Source organism: Tenebrio molitor, chromosome 3, assembly GCF_963966145.1.
Source record: "Tenebrio molitor chromosome 3, icTenMoli1.1, whole genome shotgun sequence".
In the NCBI taxonomy this organism is placed as follows: domain Eukaryota; kingdom Metazoa; phylum Arthropoda; class Insecta; order Coleoptera; family Tenebrionidae; genus Tenebrio; species Tenebrio molitor.
Window position 1 is genome coordinate 30,577,852 of NC_091048.1, and position 21,000 is coordinate 30,598,851.

Here is a 21,000-nt window from a genome sequence, read left to right on the forward strand (position 1 = left end):
GAATTCGAATCGCACAATGGTAGCGAAAGGATGGCAGAACACCAGTTTTCAGTCACGATTTTAACACGGTTGGGTTGTTTCGAGATTTTCCGGTTGTTAAATCGAATTTTTTGCGACTGGATGCGGCGACAGTTGTCCCTTTGAGGTTATGTTTTGTGTCAAGTGTCAAGTTTTGGGGACCGGAAACAGGTGATTTGGGCTCCAGACGATTCAACGTCGTTCGAGGAGTGTCCGTTGCACAAGAAACAGAAGCAATTTAAAACGAATTAAATGAATGTGAAATACTATCCACAAGTTCATTGAACACAATAAGTTGTAATCAGAGCTTAAGTGGATGAGCGTCTGACAATGGTCCCCAGCATGGTTTTTCTGACGTAACGAAATCAATTAATATTACGCAGTCATAAAAGTCGTCGCCGATGATGGTTATCGGGAGGCGAGGTAGGATTTACGACCGGTCGGGGCAGGTGTTGGTCCCATGCGCCCCTCCCAACAAACCACCCCTAATATTCACGCGCATGCAAACGCCGGATTCAATTACAAACTGGTGTTTCTGATCGAGCCTGTTCGGGGGTTCCTGCAATCTCCGAAGCCAGGTTTGGCTGAAACGGGAGCCGTTCGGACAAAAAGACGAGGCAGTGACCGAGTTTTGAGTACAGCCGCCACAAAAACGCGACCACCCAAACCGAACATGCGAACAAATAAAAGTGTAAGTTATAATTTCGAATTAAAACGTGTAATAAAGAGTCGTCCGACAACCTGAAATTTAAATTCACTTAATTTGTTTGGTTTTAAATTAAGCTGATTACGCGCAGAAGAGATGGGAAATAGTTGGGGCCACGCAACACTACATTTTTAAGGATCGAATTTATGCGCTCGTAACGGGACATGTTAAACAGCCACTTTATTTTATGGTAATTTGGCTTAATTAACGAACGCCGGGTCGCCGTCGCTTCCGAGGGCTTCCACGGATTTCGGACGAAGGATCCTCTTTTCACCGCTTCGTGTCTTCGGCGCGCCCCGCGGGCTACCTGCAAGTGACAGTCATCTCATACTTGTCACTAGATCTTTATTTGGAGGGTGAGACCGTAAAACTGAGTCCACTCTGTATATCGCTTTTGTGTTGCCGAACCACTACAAATTTGCTCCATGCAGTGAACATCGATAAAATCGTGACGAGGTTGGCAATCAAACAGTTTTTTTGTTTTTTTTTTTGTTGGCGACCTTTCACATTTTCCATCTCGGACAGATCGACTAAACGCTCTGGACTATCAATTCACTATCTCGCCCCCAATATTTCCCCACTTGTTTTTCGTGCTAATTCTGGTTCTGGGAACCCGTATCGCCATTATCTCCCCGGCGAACAATTCACGCCAAAATCTCATTTTATTTGTTTACAGAGCCCCGCACTGTTCAAACAATAAATCATACGTTCGGCCCGTTTTCTGTATAAACAGCCGTAATGGCAGTGGTGGCACGTCCGACCGTCTACCTGCCCGAAAGCCATTATCCCTAACAAGTAGAGGCCCGACCGACCGTCTGCTCGTTGACCACGCGTCACCTGTTCTTCTAGCCACAAGCAGTCAAGTGGTGAGTGACTGAGTGCGTCTTCTAGCAGCAGTCTTTTTAATAATCCGCGGTCGCAATTGACGAAGCGCCCCCTGTCGACGGCCCGACTTGGGTGGCCCCGCGAACGTCAACAACAATTTGTTTCGCAACTTGGCACGAAAAAACCTGGAAAAATGTTCTCGCGTTGGCGCCCCCTCGTCAAGATTTTCTCCTGAGGTCCTGTCCCGACGGAAAAAAGCCCATTTTACGCGTGTGCTCCGCTCGCAACCGTATCGTTTGTTTTTTGCGAGCAGTTGGTCGAATCCGGTCGACCTTGAGGATGGCGGAGCCATGTTTTTGTCGCTGATTTATTTACAGTGTGTTTATGATAAATTACGTTCGGCATTGTTTGGTGTTTTTGTCGTTGCCAACGTAATTACAATCCGAGTTATCTACTAGGTCTGTCGAGTGTCCGGAACGAATCTCGGCTGGAACCGATCCGATAATGGGCAGGTGGGACAACGTGAGGGATTAAAAAGAACCAGCGCTACCGCTTTAACAATTTGTCTATTATAAATGCGCGAGATAATGCGACTGACAGGTGATCTTGGTTTTTTTCTCCGGCTAGATAATGGTCTTGTGCCGGATGCGAGGACTCTCCCTTCATAATATTTCAGACGGGTTTATCGTTTTCCGGTTCGAAACAATACGGAATGTACGGTGCACTTTGCGTAAATCTGCTAATTTACAAGACCATTAAGGCGCATTCCTGGAGCGGCATTAGCTTATACGGTTGGTACAAAGTGGCCGTAAATTTTCCCCAAAGAAATGCTGAATTGATGGCGGCGGCGAACGTCGCCGTTCGGAAAAGCCATTTTCCCGGTTGACGCTGTGTCAACACCGATAAACCGACTGCAGAATACATTGCGTCGATTTTTCATCACCCGGATAAATATTTGGACAGCTCTGGACGGTCCCGACGTCATCCACGCACTTCAACTTTGCTCCCATTTAAACAAATTCACCCGGACTCGAATCCGTGCAATACGAGGTGCAGCTGAAGGCGCCAAATTTCAATTCGACCAATATTTTGTCAGGGTTACGGTAAAAGCGTCGATGTTTTCTTGGCAAACAGCGCCCCATCGATCGAACCGTAACCACAACACTTCTTCGAGGGTCATCTCGAGCAATTAGAGTTCAACATACGCGCATTGTGTCTGTATCCGAATCGGTCTCATCATCAAGAGCTCGCCTAATGATGCTTGTTGATGATGGACAGATAATTTCGCCGTTATGGACCTCGGTTTGTTTAACAATACCGTCTCGAAGCGCCCATTGTGTTCGGCCGTTAAGAGTGCGACGACACAAACCGATCGTAATTATTTCGAAATTTCGACCCATTACCATGGTCGCGTACCGGAATGACTCACAGATATCCATCTTTCCTCGTCTGCGGCAGGTATGTCCGGTGACAGTGCGCGTTGCTCGCCGTCAACCATGCGCGTAATTAAACGACACCGATAGTCAAACAAACCCTTTTTCTTAGCCCCACGGTTGTAAACAAGCGATAATTTACGTCCGTCGGTGCACGCCGTTCGTTCGCCACCACCTACCGGTTCATGGATTATGGCAATAAATCGAGCGACCGGAGCCGTTTTAATTCATTGTGTTAATTTCGTAACCGAGGCGGCTTTCTTATCGTCCTTTATCTGGGCGCAGGGGGAGAACGGCTTTATTACGTAAGGCTTCGTTATTTAAACCGTATTAATCACGAACGCCGCATTTTCCTGCCACTTTCCTACAAATTTACGTGACGTTTATGCCGTTTTATGAGTCGGAAGTAAGATTAATGGCTTTGTACGGTGTGGATTTCGCATTCGCGGAGAAAAAATGTCCGAGGTGGAGTCACGCAGGGGCTGCTTTGGACCACTGCTGTTTTCATCGATTCAAATACACACAACGAGGAAATTTCTTATTTGTAAATGTACAAAAATGACACCGTCTGTTCCTCGTACGACAACAGTTGACCACCAGTTTTTATGTTTCGCACAAAACTAGCCGAAAAACAATACAAAACCGTTACACACTTTTACACATACGATAAAACACACATTTTATAATTATCTTTTTTTATTTTTTTTTACACATTTTACTTGGAAATTATGTATTAAGCATGTACCTATTCGTTTTTTATAGACCCATTAAAAACATTACACTTTCAATAATTCATTTCTTTCTTCCAATGCTTTGATCAGCAAATCCACCACTTCTGGTAGTTGAAATTTTTCACACTTACCTAGGTATTGGTAAGGTACATTTCATAATTTTTTGATAATTTTTCACTTACAAACAAAATATGTAAAAGAAAATAAATAAATTTTACCAAAAAGTCAAATTCTTATTTTTATACTGGCCTACCCAGATTCACTTCTTATAATTACCTATTTACGAAATCAGCGAAAAAAAACACCAATTAGATTTTGAATTAACGCAATTTTCTACTTTAACTTTGAAAATCATTTTTATTTATGACCTGCTAGTTGTGCTGTTGTAAATTTAGGTGACAATGGGAATTGTCAATTTTATGGCAAAGCTGTAAATAAGAGGCTCAAAACGTTCGGCTAGTAGTGAATGGTCCTTTTGTTGGCAAATTATACCATTTCGTTTTTGACCCATGTTATCTCTTTCGTAAGAAAGTAGGGCTGCGGGGTTTCATTAAAAAATGTATAACTCCTGAACCATTGGAAAAAAAATATATTTTTTAATTGAATTCCTAAAGGCCTGGTCGATCTTTTACGCCATTAGTGAATTTTTTTAATGTTTCATACGCCTACTGCAGTTTTTCAAAATTGGTAATCAAAAAATGTCGAAAACTTATTTTTTTTTTAATAGCAATTACCATTTCTGACACTAGATATACAGGGTATCCCAGAATGAACTAGCATAATTTTAACCACTTGCTACTGGCTTCATGTGGAATTCTGTCAAAAAATAAAATGACATTTAATTTTTGAGTAACAATTTTTTTTACTTACTTTTAGTCTTCTACGTTGTCCTACAACCATGTAGGTAAAATTTCGGCACATTTTAAAAATACATACACCCTTGTATATCATAATATTTGATAAAATGTAACAGCCGTTTTGGCGTAATTTCTATTTTTTGAATAAAATTTTCTCTTTTTTTTCTCAAGCAATTGTTTTATTTGAATTTTTATTCAAAAATCGCATGCAATAAACAGTAGATAACAACAAAATTAATAAAAAATAAGCAAATTAACAAAAAAATATTTTCAATGAAAACGGTGCAGCACACATTTACATTAAAATATTTGTTTGTTAATTTGCTTATTTTTTATTATTTTGTTGTCATCTACTATTTATTGCAATGCTATTTTTGAACAAAAATTCAAATAAAACAATTGCTTGATTAAAAAGAATATTTTATTCAAAAAATAGAAATTACGCCACAACGGTTGGAAATAGGAATACATATGTACACAATGTTAATAAAAGTAGCCTTAAAATTTAATTTTACATTTATATCTAGTGTCAGAAATGTTAGTTATCATTTAAAAAAATGAAGTTTTCGACATTTTTTGTATATCAATTTTGAAAAATTGTAGTAGGCGTATGGAACAAAAAAAATGTCACTAATAGCGCAAAAAATCGGCCAAATCTTTGGGAATTCAATAAAAAAAAATCAAATATTTATTTCTAATGGTTCAGGAGTTATAAATTTTTTAATGAAGCCCTGCAACCCCGCTTTTTTTGCGAAAAAAATGACAGGCCAAAAACGATGACAGATAAGTGTTAACAGAAGGACGTTCTAAACTCAAAATTTAACGTGTAATCCAAATATGAAATCAAAATGGGGCCTTTCCATTTAAAAATTGAAGATGGCGTCGATTTCCGGTATTTCCGGAAGTGTCGCGCTTTTGAAAATATTTTATTTGAACTTGGAGTAGTCGACTATAGTTGGGTACCAATTTTCGTATTAATACGATTTTGGGAAATCAGAAAGTTTCAAACGAACGGGCTACGTGAATCACCCTGTATAAAATTTTGACAATTTTATTTAATTAGCAGTCGTGATTTCTCGCGTATACGACGCGACCCTGTACTATTCAGGCCCATCAATTCAATCGTCATAGTTTCGACCATTTTGGGTTCATCTGCCGGACTAAAATCAATGCTGCATCTGCTTGTCGAATCCGGGAGGTACCGTCAAGTTTCTCCCACAGAAGTTGACCATTAGCTTCGTGGCTTCTCCACACGTTCGCGATTCCTTCTTCCCATATCTGGGCGACATCTTTGTGAACAGCTGTCAATAAGAAAGAGCGCACGCAGAGTCCAACTGTGGCTCTTACAGCTTGTTGAGAAGCAGCGGAAAGTGCATCGTTCTATCGGCAATATTGTGTCAGGCTTGAGAAAAAAGAGTTCACGGTGCATCTTTTTTTTTAGTACTACAGACGTTGTATTCTACAGAATTGGTACTAAATAGTAAATATACATAACAAAAGAGGTGTTCATGTTGTTTATAGATATTTTATCGAACTATTGCGTCACTTTGGACTACATATATATTTTTTTGTTTAATCTGTTAAATGTCGTAATTTCTGTCCTTCAGTGTTTTTGTGTGTATTTATTTAAAACAAAAAGTCTAGAGATAACCTTCAATTGACTTTAAAACATACAACCTACTCGTATAGTCTATTCCTCGAAATGTTTCAATCCATCTTTCAAAGCTTCGATTAAATACTGTACTACTTCGGGTCTACTATTCTGACCCATGAGCCCAATTCTCATAGCTTTGCCTTCCGTTGGTCCAAAACCTGGGCTAACATCAATATTGTACCTAAAGTAAACGATTAACTTTTAACCTGTTCAAAAGAAAACATTTACTTGGTTTTGAGATAGTCGAGAAATGCTGTCTCATCAATCCCGTTAGGCATCTTGACACATATCACGCCATTGAACCGAATTTCCCTACTTTTCACTAGATATTCTAATCCAAGTTCGTCAAGCTTGTCCCAAAGGAGTTGGGCATTAGCTTCGTGTCTTTTCCACATACTCACGATGCCCTCTTCACAAACCTGTGCTAAACCTTCGCGAAGCGCCGCCAATAGATTCGAAGAAAAGGTGTAGTGGTATCTGAAATGTCGCAATCACGAAAGAGTAGAAAAGGAGAGGTTTGTTACAATCTGGGTTTGTCGCAGCAGTCCCAGTAGGCTGCCAGTGGCTTCAGATCGAAGTAATACGGAGGTCGCTGCTTTTTGTTGAAGATTCTCTCCCTGCAAAAGACAATTAGACAGACAGTTTTGAGAAAGATGATTCAGCAATACTGCGCTTTGGGACTGAAAGAGAGCATAGACAGTCCAACTGTAGCCCCTACAGCTTTCTGAGAAGCAGCAGAAATAGCGTCGATCTCCCAACGATCTACGAAAATTGGATGGATACAAAACGAAGCGATAGCGTCAACTGCGAATAGACAGTTGTACTTGTGACACATCCCTCCTATTCCTTCGAGCTTCTGCACAGCTCCGATACTGGAGTCACCGTGGACTAAGAAAAGCAGCGCCGGTTGGTGTGTGATGACTGCATTCTCGAGTTCATCCAAAGAAAAGGTTTCGCCTGGGTTTTTTCGTACAGTACGAACATCCAACCCTGAAGACATGTTGGTAAAGTGTGGTGGGCGCACTGATAGAAGAGTTTTTACCGTGTCTGTCGGCCATGTCTGCGATTACTCCGCTCCAAACTCCACTTATTGCCACCAGGATTTTTTCACTCGGTTCTAGAAGATTCGTTATGATGGTTTCGTTGCCTCCGTTACCGGACGTTTGGATGGCCAACGTTAAAGAATTTGTTGTTTGGAAGAGATGTTTTAACATCACCTTCACTTCATCCATTATCTGAAAGAGATGGTGCAATGAATGTGAATACCTCGCGGGTTCTTACTTTCAAGGTAGCGCTACAGACGGGGTTCAAGCTTTGACTGCTGAGGATTTTGACCACCCTGTCTGAAGCATTGGAGGGTCCACCACAAAGGAGGAGGTATTGCGGAACTGAATAGGGTTTCGCCGACTTTTTGTACCCGGCGGGATAGTCTAACGTGTAGTACGACATGGTCACTAAGGAACAGCACGCATTGCCAGGCCTTTAAGTAGCTCCTCATTAGCGATAACTTGGTTACCTCAGTCACGTAAATATCTACATGTATCGATAACAGTGGCGGTCTAGGTAGAATATACAAGGTGTTATTGAAAGTTGTACAGATATTTCAACCACGAGCTACTGGCGTCATGTAGAACTCGGAAAAAATATTTAAAAAATTCTATGTCAAAAAATAAAATGACATTTATTTTTTGAGCTACAATTTTTTTAAATTGCTTTTAGTTTTCTACGTTGTCCTACAACCTCGTAGGTAAAATTTCGGCACATTTTAAAAATACACCCTGTATATCATGTTTTACAAAATGTCATTTTATTTTTTGATGTAGAATTTTTTAGATATTTTTTCCGAGTTCTACATGAAGCCAGTAGCTCGTGGTTAAAATATCTGTACAACTTTCAATAACACCCTGTATAATAAGTATTTTACGATCAGCTGTTTAAAAAAAAACACTTATTTTCTTCCCTCCCTTTTTTATTGTTTATTGTGCCCGAAATTATTTAAACCATCTTTCAGAGCCTCGATCAAACACTCCACCACTTCTGCTCTACTGTTGAGGCCCATCAATCCAATCCTCATTGTTACGCCCATTTTGGGTTCATCTCCTGCACTAATATCGATGTTGTGTCTGAAATAAACCGTTAGAATTGAATTGAATCCCAAAAGACCTCTACCTAGACTTGAGATAGTTCAGAAATGCTAAATCGTCGATTCCGGAAGGAATTTTAACACATGTGATCGCGTGGAATCGATTTGCACGTTTTTGCACCGCACATTCCAGCCCAACATCGTCAAGTTTCTCCCACAGAAGTTGAGCATTAGCTTCGTGTCTTTTCCACACGTTCACTAGTCCTTCTTCGCATATTTGGGCGAGAGCTTCGCGCAGAGCTGCCAATAAGTTGGAAGAAAACGTGTAGTGATATCTGAAATGTCCAAATCATGAGCCAGTAGTGTAGAGACAAAGACGTACGCTCTGGGTGCGTCGCAACAATTCCAGTAGACTGCAAGTGGCTTCAGATCAAAGTAGTACGGAGGTCGTCGCTTTTTGGCGAAGATTCGTTCCCTGAAGAAGACAAAAGGAGTGAAAGTTTTAAACTAGCAGGCAGGATTACTGTGCTTTGGGGCTGAAAGAGAGCATGCAAAGCCCAGTTGTGGCTCCTACAGCTTTTTGAGAAGCAGCCGAAACAGCATCGATCTCCCAACGGTCCACGAAGAGTGGATGGACACAGAACGAAGAAACACCATCTACTGCGAATAAACAATCGTGTTTGTGACACATCGCGCCAATTCCTTCTAGTTTTTGTACAACCCCGACACTGGATTCACCGTGGACTAGGAAAAGAAGTTTGGGGCGGTGTGCGGTAATGGCGGTTTCGAGTTCGTCGACGGTAAAGACTTCGCCCGGTTCTTTTCTTACGGTGAAGATCTCTAAACCTGAGAAACATTTCGGCAATGTTGCATCAAGCCCGCGGAAAAGAATTTACCGTGTCTGGAGGCCATATCTACAAGGGTATCGCCCCAAATCCCCTTTATTGGGATCAGTATTTTGTCGCCTGGAGAAAGAAGATTGAGGATGATTGCTTCGTTGCCTCCGTTACCGGATGTCTGGATGGCCAACGTTAAAGGATTTGTTGTTTGGAAGAGATGCTTTAACATCATCTTCACTTCATCCATTATCTGAAAAGGATAATCCAGTGAATGTGAATAAATTGCGGGTTCTTACTTTGAAGTTGGCGCCACACATGGGGTTCAAGTTTTGGCTGCTGATGGTTTTGAGTACCCTATCTGACGCGTTGGAAGGTCCACCGCAAAGGAGGAGGTATTGCGGAATTGAATAGGGTTCCGCTGATTTTTTGAACTCTTTAGGATAGTCTAATGTATAGTGCGACATGTTGACTAACGGCGAGTTACCATTGCACCACCTTTAAATAGTACCTACTATAGATAACAACTAACAAGTAATTATTATGTTACGAGCAGGTCTGTAATTTAAGTTAAAAAAATTAGCCACCAAGGGCGTTACAACGATGATTACGCCCGGAGAACGATGAAATTGGCATCTTTGTGTACGCTTTACCCATAGATAAAATAAAATACTATAGAATGCAAAGTCCATGCGACATTTATAGCCGAGGCCATCTATCGGCTTGTGGTAGGTGCAAAATTTCAGAGCCTGCTGTGATTTTTACCTCCTTCCCTAAATTCCATTCTATTTTACTATTCGTTTTAATTACAACACAAATAAAATACTCCCATTATTTTAGGTGTTTCATTTATTTATTTTTTGTTCGACACTGCCAGAATTTGAGAATTTTCTCCTTTGTAACGGATTTTGATAAATGTGACAACTTGTCAAAACGAAACGTCAAGTTAATTTTAAAGATTTTAAGCGATTTGGAGCCTTTAAGGGGCTCGTCGAACAAAAAAACCTTGTATTCAACTCGTTCTTGTGTAAATTGGGCTTTTTTTGGCACTCGTGGGCCTTTAAAACGCTCGTTTCACTCGCGTTTTAATCTGGCCCACTCATACCAAAAAAAGCCCATTTTACACACGAACTCGTTAAATAAATAACTATTATTTTAAACTTTTTTTACACATTGCTAAACCTTGATAATAAAATATATTTTTATACAGGTGTCCCAGAATGAACCAGCATAATTTTAACCACGAGCTATTGGCTCGGAAAAAAAATTAAAAAAATCCTGTAAAAAATAAAATGACATTTAATTTTTGAGGTACATGTTTTTTTAATTGCTTTTAGTCTTCTACGTTGTCCCACAACCTCGTAGGTAAAATTTCGGCACATTTTAAAAATACAACCTGTATATCATATTTTATAAAACGTACACAGTCAATTGCTTGCTTTTCTCTGTCTTTAAATACTGTTCTGTTTTGTTTTTCCATTTTTTTCGAATTGTTGACAAATTGTAATTGACACTGTGTCATAAAAATTTAGCGGGGTTTGTATTGCTGCAGGGTGGTCAACCAAGTACATTGAAAATGATTAGAACAGCTTTGTCAATAATCAGTGTGACAACTTGACGGAACTTTGATAGTTCGGATGTTTTTGGAATTCACTATAAATAATGCGCGTTCAAATGAAATCCTGGGCTCGGAAACCGTCAATTGTTGTGCTTTTTTAATGCGTAGATTAATTAGAGCATCTTGACAGCTAACCTAAAATTTAGAGCCAAAAACTATTTTCTTTTTTTCTTTCTTTGCAATGTTTTACGTTAAAAATAGAACAACGTAACGATTCCTATTCTCGAAGCAAATATCTAAGGGCACCCTTTGCTGAAAACAAACGTGTTCAATTATGTCCCGATTAAATATAAACAAATGTCATTCGTGTCAAACGGCGGGAAATTCAAACTTTACACTGTTCTAAACGGTTTAATTTTTCCAACGCCTACTCGGCCCAGGATTTCATTTGACCGCGCGATGCAATTTGATCTGGTAGGACTTGAAGTACTTCTACTCCGCTCAGAAAAAAAATGACAGTTTAACCGCCCCTATGGAGATACACAAAGGTGCGATTTTCGACCGCTTGAAAATAAAAAACTTTTTTATTCCATGTACTTTATTATTTATTTATTTTTACAAAGTGTGTCCGAAATGTTTTAAACCGTCTTTCAATGCTTCGATCAAATACTCCACCACTTCTGGTCGACTGTTTTGACCCATCAGTCCCACACGCATTGCTTTGCCCAAAGTTGGTCCATGACCTGGAGTTATATCGATGGCGTACCTAAACCAAACAATCTAATACCAGACATACGAAATAACCAACTCACTTAGTTTTGAGAAAGTGTAGAAACTCCAGTTGGTCTATTCCTTTGGGAATTTTGACTCCGGTGACTCCATTAAATCGATTTTCTATTTTCTCAACGAAACATTCCATCCCAATCTCGTCCAACTTCTTCCAGAAGAGACGAGCATTGTTCTTGTGCCTTTCCCACATTGCAAGGAGCCCTTCTTCGCACACTTGAGCCAAAGCCTCGCGAACAGCCACCAACATGTTGGAAGAAAAAGTGTAGTGGTAAGTTCGGTTTTCTTCGGTGCAACCCCAATAGTCGGCCAATCTCTTCACGTCAAAGTAGTACGGAGGTGGAGTCTTTTTCTCCAACATGCGCTTCCTGGAAAAATGATCGAATAGAAAGGTTTCGAAACGCGCCGACACTTTTACTCTGCCAGTTGACTGAATGACAGCATGCACATCCCAGGTGGCGCTCCTAGCGCTTTTTGACTGCCGGCGGTCACAGCATCGATTCCCCACCTATCGACGAAGAGAGGGTCCGAAGCGATGGACACGATAGCGTCCACAGCCAACAGACAGTTGTGCTTGTGGCACATCTCCCCCACACCATCCAGAACTTGGAGAGTCCCTCCAGTGGACTCCCCGTGCGTCACAAACAACATCTTGGCTTTGTGTTGAGTGATCGCAGCTTCGAGCTCCTCCAAAGTGTAGATCTCGCCGGGAGCTTTTCTGAGGGCCAAAAGATCCAAATCTGTTTCACTTTTAGAGTGCTGTCGGTACAAAAACGCACTTACTGTGTCTCTCAGCCATATCTACCACTTTCTCGCCCCAAGTGCCACCGACAGCAACAACAAGCTTATCTCCAGGGTCGAGGAGATTAGTCAAGATAGTCTCGTTGCCGCCGTTTCCTGACGTCTGGACCGCTATAGTGAGATTGTTTTTCGTTTGGAAAACGTATCTCAAGAACACTTTCACCTCGTCCATCACCTGAAAAACTGTCATGCAAGAATTACGAGTTTTTGGGTCTTACCTGAAAAGTGTCGGTGGACATGGGGTTGAGACATTGCGTTGCGAGGACTTTTCGCACTCTGTCCGAACAATTCGTGGGACCGCCGCCCAGCAGGAGGTACTCCCGGACGGAGAAGTTCAGTGCAGATTTTTTATGCGGACTGGTGAAGTCCAAATGCAACTCGTCCATGGCCTCGTTTAGGATGATAACAAGACTGAGCAATGTTTGGAACTGTTGCAAATATATGTGTAATCGGTGGTCACGTGACTAGTCTTTCGGCGGTGATAACGAGCGGTTTCAGCGTAGTCGTCTTCTGGTTGTGTAGATTTGACCTGAGTTAACCTCGCGTGAACATCGTTCGGGTCACCAAAGGCCGTGATTTCTCCCGTAAAGCGTACTTCGCGTTTAAATCGCGAGAAGGCCCTTGCGCAAGTGGCGTAGTAAAAAATGTCGCAGAAGAATCACAGATGCAAATGACGTCGATCATTCCTGAGGGAATAAATTCGTCTGCGACGGCGGAAGACCCACTTTCCTGCGATCCATCTCCCTTTGCGAAAGGCCGCCACCTTCGGCTCGACGCCTTTCCATCCGGAGCGGTGACGGCGTCACGCTCCGCCAGCTCCTTCGTCCGTAAGCCCTGTTGCTCTATTTTGGCGAGGAGACAGCTGCAAGAACATGTGTCCCTCTGCGAGACGCAAGCGCGCAGATAAGCCGACCGCATGGAGTTGACAGTTTAACAAACGCAACGGTGTCGAGTGCACGTCGGTCGCCCCCTTGCCCCAGCATCATCGCATCATCATGTCTCGTAAGTCCTAAATCGTAGCAAAAAAGGAATCCCACGCTCGCCGAGCTATCTGCGATCCAGGAAGTCGCACCGATTGTTTATGCTTTATGGAAAGATTAGCGAGCGCCGAAGGGCGATTTCTAAAAGCATATCGCCGATCTAAAAATAGAGGAGGAGGAAGTTTCTAAGAGGGATAAATCGGATTCGAGACGACTTGCTAAATATAGCCCGGGTCATTGTGTTTTGTACACTTCTTGTCACCGACGGCCGGACCCAGTGTCTCCCGCTGTACAGTTAATAACGATAATTAAAGCGGCGCCGAATCGATATCATTTGCCTCTGAAAACTGCTAAATTATGCATTTGCGAGGGGTGTGACGTCTGTTATAATCTAGGACGGTTTATTAATAAAATTTAAACTTCCGCATATTAGGTATAAAGTGAGTCGCCATCACAATGGGGGTTGTTAATAATGTATACGGTGGTGTATTGTCCGTCTAAATGCATGGCTAAGCGCGGGGTGCACTGCGAAATAAGGGTGCGATGTGTACACACAAAAGCTCTGAATGCACGCCTTAACGGGGGCTGTCATTAACCCCGGCACAATGAAGATGCGACTTTTTGTTCCACTTTTGATGCGCTGAAGGGTCTTGTCTTGATTAATTCTGAGTACTCGTTACAAAACATCTTCCACGTTTTTGCCAGTTGCATCGAGGCCACCTCTTCCTCAAGGTGGGGTTCGAGTTATCTTATCTATACACGATTCGCATCTACGTTGCAAATATTGATTTTGGAAAAGTTGCAAAATTTCGAGTTGTTAACAGTTTTTGAGCAGAGCGGAACCGAGAAAATTCGATGCTGGACGCCCACTCAAAAACCTTGTTGTTCTGGTCCGTTACACTCGTTAATTGAATTTTATGTCACAAAACAAAGACCGTGGTAAAATTAAAGTTGGTGTCGAAGAGAACCGGGGGGCCATCCAGAATTCCCCATGAAAAAAGCTCATATTCGAGATTCTTTCGGTTGGTCGCGTTTTGGAAAACACCAAGACAAGGCGGTCACGACGAGAGGAGCAAAAACGATTCCCATCAACTACTGCATGTATAAAATCGCCCATTAATTATCTCCGGGCTTCTAAAATAGCAAATAGAATCCGTTAAACGGCTCAGAATGCACGCACGAGACTCCACGTTAATTAATTAAAATCGTTGGCAAAACAGAAACGTGCACACACAATTAAATTAATAACAGAAGAAATTTTTCCCACCCACGAGTCTTGAACGGATGCCAAAATTCACGAGTCCTCTCCGGAAATGCAGCGAGTTTGCGCCCGATTAGATAACGGCCGTGAAGCCGAGCAAATATTTGGCAAAAGGGCGGGATCCAAAAAGGCGTCCAATTAAAGCACCAGCAAGGTATCGCCGCCGTCATCAACGGCGAAAGTTCACTGAACGAGATGAATAACGAGTCTGTTGATTCCGAATCTCAGATTTAAATGTGTACGAGTTTTAAATATTTTGATGGCTATCGCGGCTCGATTATTGAAGCTTCATTAGGCCGGAGGAAAATGGCGTTTTTCCGGAAATGCCCCCGGACTCGGGTCCGCGTCCGGGCGAAAGAACGACAGCTGCGCTGCTTGATCGCGGTCTATTTTTCTAATTTTAGTTAAGTATAATTGATTTGTTTTGGCCTTGGTTGGCCTTTTTTCGACTGCGAGGTCGCTAGTCCGGTACTATCGTCGTTAATTCTTAATGAGGACTTCGATTTGCTTGTGTTCAATTATGCATCAAGGTGTGATTGTCCGGTTATTGATTGGCAAAGGTCGACGGTAATCCACCAAAGCCGATTCGTGTCAGATGGATTCGTTCCGAGATGGGGCAAGGTCGACATTTTCCAAATTTGATTTGTTTCGAGATATTTAAAAAAAACCAAAGGCCGAGATTTCAGCGGTTTGGCCGCCGCCCAAAACTCGAATCATCTGAATTTCCACAACGATTTTTCACAAATCTTGGACGCTTCACTTGATGTATCGCATTTCTGTATCTCCAGAACTGTTACATTTCGCGTGTTTGCTTCAGTTCTTGCTTTGACAGATGCTAAACACGTGTCTGGTATCATTAAGCAAGTTACAGTTTAATTACTTTTTATTTGACACTTAAGTCGCATAATAAACACGTAATGGCGGATTTATCGATTGGCGCCATGTTGAATCGACTCCATCAAGTGAGTGTATTTTGTTTTTCTCAATCCACCGCAGTGCTTTAAATAAAAGGCGCTCGCACGAACACGATTATCTATCGTGCGACTTATTTAATTGGCTGTGAACAAGCACAATAACTCGCGGGTCGAGACAATTGACATTCGTTGGTATAATGGGTCACTCGAGTGTTCCATCGTAAACAACAATAATAGAAAACGTTTTGTTAGGTGTTAAATGTGTAAGTTGGATGTTTCCAATTTTGGGAATGTCCAGTGAAGTGATGATGGCGTTTGTTGTTGCAGGTAGATGTGGCGCAGCCCGCGCACCAAGCGGCAACAATGCACGATGGAACAGCTGAATCCCCACCCTGCGGCCCACCCCGAGAGAACTTCAGGGCTGTTCGGACGCGCGTGCCCCCCACAGACGCCTCCTCATGTCCGCCGGGCCCACTTGCAGTTCCCTCCCCCACCTAATTACCCTCCTCCGTCGACTTCTGCCATGTCCGAAGAGCACTTGCTGAGCGCTCCAGGACCCTCGACTCAGCATGCTTGGGATATGCCAAATGACTATTCGTACGCGTACTACGTGCCGGGACCCCCGACTCGCCACACCAACGTTCCCAGCAGATACCCGGGGACCTACCGCGAGGGCTCGTACAGGACGCGCCACACCTTCTTAACTCGCTACGGCACGGAGGAGAACATCTACGAAGAGATCAGCGAGGTGGCGCGGGCCAGGTTGCGCCCGCAGCAGAGCATCATGTCGATCAACCAGAGCCTCGTCGAGGAGGAGCTCCGCCGGGTGCAGAGCGGCCACCGGAGGGTCCTCGGCGAGCTCAACCTCTCCATCGAGGCCATGCTGATGCCGTCGTCGTCGCGCGAAGGCAGCGACGACACGGACAGGGAAGGCGAGACGGAGGACCAACTGGCCGACCTCCTCACGATCGGACCCACGGACGAGCTGCTGTCGCCGGTGCCTCTGGTGGACCTGGACAGCGGATTCAGTGGTAGTTCTAGTGGTGCTAGTTACCGCAGTGCGGCGGGGAGTTTGAGACGCGGACTCGAACGGCCCAAATCGACGACTTCGTCGGGGGCCAGGACCTCCACCCCCACGGAGGGGACCCAGAGCAAAGGCTTCTGGGGGAAGAAGGCCTGGAAAAAGCTCACGGGCTTCCCAAGCAACATCAGCCTCAACAAAAACAAAGGTAAACAATTCCGAACGCAGTCTAATGCGGAATGGAAACACGTACACCAGACGAAGCGGAATAATTTTTGCGTAACTTCGCGATAATAATTAACACACGGAACGCTCTCAACTTGGAATTATTGTGTCATCGTGACACGGTGTTAAAAGCTTTACCGAGAATTTTCACTTGCAAGAGCAATATCATCGCCAGCTTAACACCGGCATTATCGTAAATTGCAAAATCGTTCGCGCTGGTGTGAAAGAATCTCTTAAAAAACCCATTAAAGAAAATCGCTAACGAAGCAACGCTTCTGTAAACTTTTTGTAAACAATGCCAACAGTTTACACAAAAATCAATAAGTCGTATGAATAACCATCTCTATTCGCTCATTAAGCAGCTTCCCGTCAGTGTGAGATTCTGCGAAGTAGTAATTTAGATTTTCGAATAAATACAATATCGCATGAGCAAGTCATTTATCGCTGTGGCCCTGAAAAATCTGCCGCTATTAATGATTTTAATTACTGGGAGTGAAAAATTCAAATCGGAATGGCGTTTCCGGACCGTTACGCAGATGCAATTTCGTGCGTGTTACTCACAGATTTTAAATGGGATTAAAATCCCCAAGAATATATTGCGGCGCTTTGTTCGCCGGAATCGAACAAATGGCAAGGTTCGAGATAAGTCTCGGCGGTCGGGGGTGAGGATTGCCACAGGCATTGCCACCTAGAACACCAGGTCTTAAGTCAGACGAGCGTTTAAGAAATTTGGGCTCAAGCACAAGAAGTTTTTTCTCTTATTTACAAACACGAGCTGTTTTTTAGCCGATGTACTTTGACATTTCCTTCAAATAGATAAAACCTCACCTTCCAAGAAAACCATGAAGGCTCTCGTTGGTTAGATTTGAAACAGAAAACATAAATCACACCATTGCTTGTTCGCCGAATTGATATTGACATCTGGGGTTTGACAGCTAATGAAACTACATCATACGTTAACGGAAATAAAGCAAGCAACTTGTCAATTTAATGATTGTCAAAAAACAAAAAATAAAATGGCGCAGATGATAATTTTTAAATAAGGTTTTGTTATTAAAATTATGTACATTTTCGGGAAAAAATGATGCTGCGAGGATATTTAGTTTATTAAATGGTAGCAATATGTATTGCATAAAAGACAATGATAAAACAGGAATGCCATTGCCATCTAGAACACCAAGCCAGACAGCGTGTGACGTCACGAGGAAAGCCAAACGTCAAAATTTGTTTACATTTTCAGAAAGTGTCAAATGCGGTGTTTTAATCATTCTTATGGAAGATTGAAAATTGTAAGATAAGCAAAAGCTTGATGGCATAATATGGATGGATGGATGGATGGATAATAATTTCAGTTGATACCAAGGTACATATTTACTGTTCATCGAACGTCGCAAAAGACGTTGAAACTTGGGAAACAATTTTATACCCGATCAACATTTTCGTGATTGTAAGTCGTAAGTACAATTAGTTGAAAACATATTTGCTACACATAATTTGTTGTGATTTGGTGTTATTTAACTGATTAACAAAGTAAAAATTATGCAAACACAATAAATACACAAACTTAACCTCACTTGTAAATGACAATTTTCGCGTCATTAATCGCATTTTACTCCACGAGGCAGTAATTGTAAAGCCCAAACACATCGTTCTACTAAAAAAAGAGTGCTAACCAAAAATTTTACTGTTTTTATTAAATTCTGGAGGTTCAATTCGTTTTTCGTGAAGCCTTTACTGTGACGTCACGATCAAAAACAATTGCTGCCTAAAGGCTTTGTGTTCTAGATGGCAATCAGTGGCGGCTCGTGACTTTCGGACTTGGCAGTGCTGCAGAGCCCAAGTCCAAGTACATATAGTCGGAACGTTATAGATATGGATTGGGGACATGTCGTTAAGTTGGCACTACCAGCAAAAGTAACTAGGCGCGCCAATAAGGTTACTGGAACTTATGACAGATCTCACTAATGTACAGTTCAATCATAAGTTTTAGGCGACCTTGAGTTTGACAATCCATATCCAAAACATTTCGAGTATACATGGTGTAACAGAAAAAAGTGCATTTATTTTAACTGGTAATAGTAGGTACTCATCAACTTTTCTAAATAAAGTTTCTTGGAATTTGCAATTTTGAATTGTCATTTGTCCCCTCTTTATTTTGACGTGCCGTTTACATTGAATGCAATTTTATAAATCTGAAAACTTTTTTAAACAGGAATCGTAAAAACTGAATGTTTTTATTCCCTTCTTATTGCATTTTATGAATAAAATGAATTCACTTTGTTTTTTTATTACTGCTGTTTGTTTTGTTTCTTTATTAAATGTAGTTAGATAAAATCGTTCCATAGGCGAGTAACCAAATCTTTAGTAAATTTATATTAATTTTTAAAACCCTTCAAAATTTGTTTTCGAAAAAAAAATATCTAGAAAAGTTGTAGTAGATGAGCCCTATTACCAGTTAAAAAAAATCAATGCACTTTTTCTGTTATACCCTGTACCTATAATAAAATAAAAAGAAAATTTTGATATTTTGAAATAATATCCATTTTTATTGTTTAATGTTAAAAAACAATCGACTGAAAATTAGGAACATCTACTAATTCACGTCACACCATCGTCACAGTATCTGGCTGCGCGACTTGCAGCTCAGAGCCCATGCAAAACTTCCATATAATACTTGACGTTCATTGGTCAACTCAAGGCCAAGTATGATATTCAGGTGAATTCAGGCTCTGGGATGACGAATTTGACGCGTTTATGTCGGCTGCAACGGTTAGCTGACGTCACGAGGCAGGACAAGGAATAACGAATGTATTGTGGACTGCCGATATAATACAAAATAGTGTATGTTGATTTCTCGATATTCGAGTCTCACGAGATAATGAAAAATGCTCGGAAAAATGCAGATATTATTTTGTTTTGGCAAATCTTGGATTAAAAAATACAATATGTAATAACATATTATTTTCTAAATTAAGAGCCGGTGCTGCAGCTCTGCAGCCCTTATTGAAAAACCGCCACTGATGGTAATGCCACAGGCCGTTTCGGAATGGAAACAGGAATGTCACGATGTTGATGCGGAGGGCGCTAGTTGTAGACGTCCGGCGGCGTTTCCTCGCAAACACTTGCACAAACAGCGCAGCGTCTCACAAAACAACCACCGGCGTCTTCGTGTCTCACCACGGAACGCATCGGCACCGTCTCAAAGAGTCGTAATTCACGGCGACGCCCACGCGGAATCGTTTTATAGACCGACGGAGTCGTCAATTCCGCGAGACAAATCAGCGAGATGACTCCTGGGTGGCATCTCCGTGGCCCGTCTCTCGACTTTCACACATCCTTCGTCTCGTTTTCGTTACATCAATCATCGAGTCGTGCCGAACCTGGGGAAAAAACCGACGGATTTACATAATTGCCCCACATAATCGAATAAAAATTGATTATCAGTCGTAAATCATCCGGTCCGCGGCGGGCTTTTTGTCGTCGTTGAGGCCAAACAAAGGAGCTTCGACGGGGACGTCCTAGTTACGCTGCGCCCGTCCGCGCCTAGATGTCGTCTTCGGCCGCGCGCTCCACGAATAATGACCGTGCAGAAAATGGAGACGAGGCGCGTTAACGAGACGGAAATCGGTCGGAAAGAGTGGAATTCACGCCATAGGTGGTGCTGCGCCTTCAAAACTCCGACGAATTGTTCGTTACGACGCTCGTGTTGATGTTTCGATACAAGCTGCGAACACTTCCAGTTATTTTCTTTCCAACGGACGGAACGCCCCCAACTTAATTGTTCCGATCTTAATGCAAACATAGGGTCCTCGATGGAGCAGACGGTGCCCACATAGCACGAATTCCTACATGTTTTATTACGGGAGGCGGTGTCGGGACCGTCGCTTTTTGCACAAAGTTACCGACACCAGACCACAAAAAATTTCTACAAATCTCCGACGACATCTGATCCAAGTTACTGACTTTGAAGTTTTCTCAAATTTGTATTTCCAATTTCGCTGTTTGTTTTGCTAGGAACCAGTTCATTTGCAGCCGTTCAGGTTATTGTGAAGCTTTGAATCATTTCCAAACTGGTAATTTGCTCAGCACGCATAACACAGTCGCATTCTTTGACTTCTATGTTTTTCTCCTCGACTGATTTATTTTAGTTTCACAGTTTAGTTATTTTTACTTAAGCAGCTACTTTCACGAAGCCATAATTCGCTTAACTTGCGTGATGAACGATTGTTCTTGCACCATCGAATTTGTTTTATGTTCTAGAATTTCGATCGACTAGCTTATTACGACCTGTTTATTTTTAATCGATAGAGT

General features: G+C 42.1%; 4 protein-coding genes across 6 annotated transcripts in view; 1 reads left to right on the top strand and 3 right to left on the bottom strand.

The window, feature by feature from the left end:
* LOC138126206 (rho guanine nucleotide exchange factor 10) overlaps positions 1 to 21,000 on the top strand; it is a 36,268-nt gene that overhangs the window by 293 nt on the left and 14,975 nt on the right. Inside the window, exons 2-3 of one of the 3 annotated variants that reach the window (XM_069041926.1) lie at positions 1,401 to 1,590; positions 15,771 to 16,672. In XM_069041926.1, the coding sequence (XP_068898027.1) occupies positions 15,775 to 16,672 (898 nt within the window). In that variant the 5' untranslated portion in view covers positions 1,401 to 1,590; positions 15,771 to 15,774. Of the gene's footprint in view, positions 1 to 1,400; positions 1,591 to 13,133; positions 13,291 to 15,770; positions 16,673 to 21,000 lie in introns of those variants that run through there. The other 2 variants (XM_069041925.1, XM_069041923.1) reach the window with 2 other exon arrangements.
* On the bottom strand, positions 6,070 to 7,720 carry LOC138126900 (3-hydroxykynurenine transaminase-like). The gene is made up of 6 exons (XM_069042715.1): positions 7,506 to 7,720; positions 7,267 to 7,459; positions 6,893 to 7,214; positions 6,749 to 6,841; positions 6,453 to 6,701; positions 6,070 to 6,405 (listed from the first exon to the last, which is right to left on the bottom strand). The coding sequence occupies exons 1-6, from the start codon at positions 7,671 to 7,673 to the stop codon at positions 6,261 to 6,263; spliced, it is 1,170 nt and encodes a 389-aa protein (XP_068898816.1). The 5' UTR covers positions 7,674 to 7,720; the 3' UTR covers positions 6,070 to 6,260.
* Positions 8,049 to 9,667, bottom strand: LOC138126652 (alanine--glyoxylate aminotransferase-like). The gene is made up of 6 exons (XM_069042429.1): positions 9,443 to 9,667; positions 9,204 to 9,396; positions 8,832 to 9,153; positions 8,690 to 8,782; positions 8,394 to 8,642; positions 8,049 to 8,347 (listed from the first exon to the last, which is right to left on the bottom strand). Exons 1-6 carry the CDS (start codon positions 9,608 to 9,610, stop codon positions 8,194 to 8,196), a joined length of 1,179 nt encoding a protein of 392 aa, XP_068898530.1. The 5' UTR covers positions 9,611 to 9,667; the 3' UTR covers positions 8,049 to 8,193.
* LOC138126212 (alanine--glyoxylate aminotransferase-like) lies at positions 11,282 to 12,716 on the bottom strand. The gene is made up of 5 exons (XM_069041941.1): positions 12,507 to 12,716; positions 12,271 to 12,463; positions 11,906 to 12,227; positions 11,514 to 11,855; positions 11,282 to 11,467 (listed from the first exon to the last, which is right to left on the bottom strand). Exons 1-5 carry the CDS (start codon positions 12,672 to 12,674, stop codon positions 11,317 to 11,319), a joined length of 1,176 nt encoding a protein of 391 aa, XP_068898042.1. The 5' UTR covers positions 12,675 to 12,716; the 3' UTR covers positions 11,282 to 11,316.

Excerpts from the sequence above, each read along its gene's own strand:
- LOC138126900 (XM_069042715.1), bottom strand. The coding sequence starts at position 7,673 with ATGTCGTACTACACGTTAGACTATCCCGCCGGGTACAAAAAGTCGGCG. Across the intron at positions 7,460-7,505 it reads TCTGTAGCGCTACCTTGAAA|ATAATGGATGAAGTGAAGGT; the intron begins GTAAGAACCCGC and ends CATCTCTTTCAG. Across the intron at positions 7,215-7,266 it reads AGACATGGCCGACAGACACG|GGTTGGATGTTCGTACTGTA; the intron begins GTAAAAACTCTT and ends ACATGTCTTCAG.
- LOC138126652 (XM_069042429.1), bottom strand. The coding sequence starts at position 9,610 with ATGTCGCACTATACATTAGACTATCCTAAAGAGTTCAAAAAATCAGCG. Across the intron at positions 8,783-8,831 it reads TCTTTCAGCCCCAAAGCACA|GGAACGAATCTTCGCCAAAA; the intron begins GTAATCCTGCCT and ends TGTCTTCTTCAG. Across the intron at positions 8,348-8,393 it reads CTGAACTATCTCAAGTCTAG|ACACAACATCGATATTAGTG; the intron begins GTAGAGGTCTTT and ends GGTTTATTTCAG.
- LOC138126212 (XM_069041941.1), bottom strand. The coding sequence starts at position 12,674 with ATGGACGAGTTGCATTTGGACTTCACCAGTCCGCATAAAAAATCTGCA. Across the intron at positions 11,856-11,905 it reads TCATTCAGTCAACTGGCAGA|GAAGCGCATGTTGGAGAAAA; the intron begins GTAAAAGTGTCG and ends TCATTTTTCCAG. Across the intron at positions 11,468-11,513 it reads CTACACTTTCTCAAAACTAA|GTACGCCATCGATATAACTC; the intron begins GTGAGTTGGTTA and ends TGTTTGGTTTAG.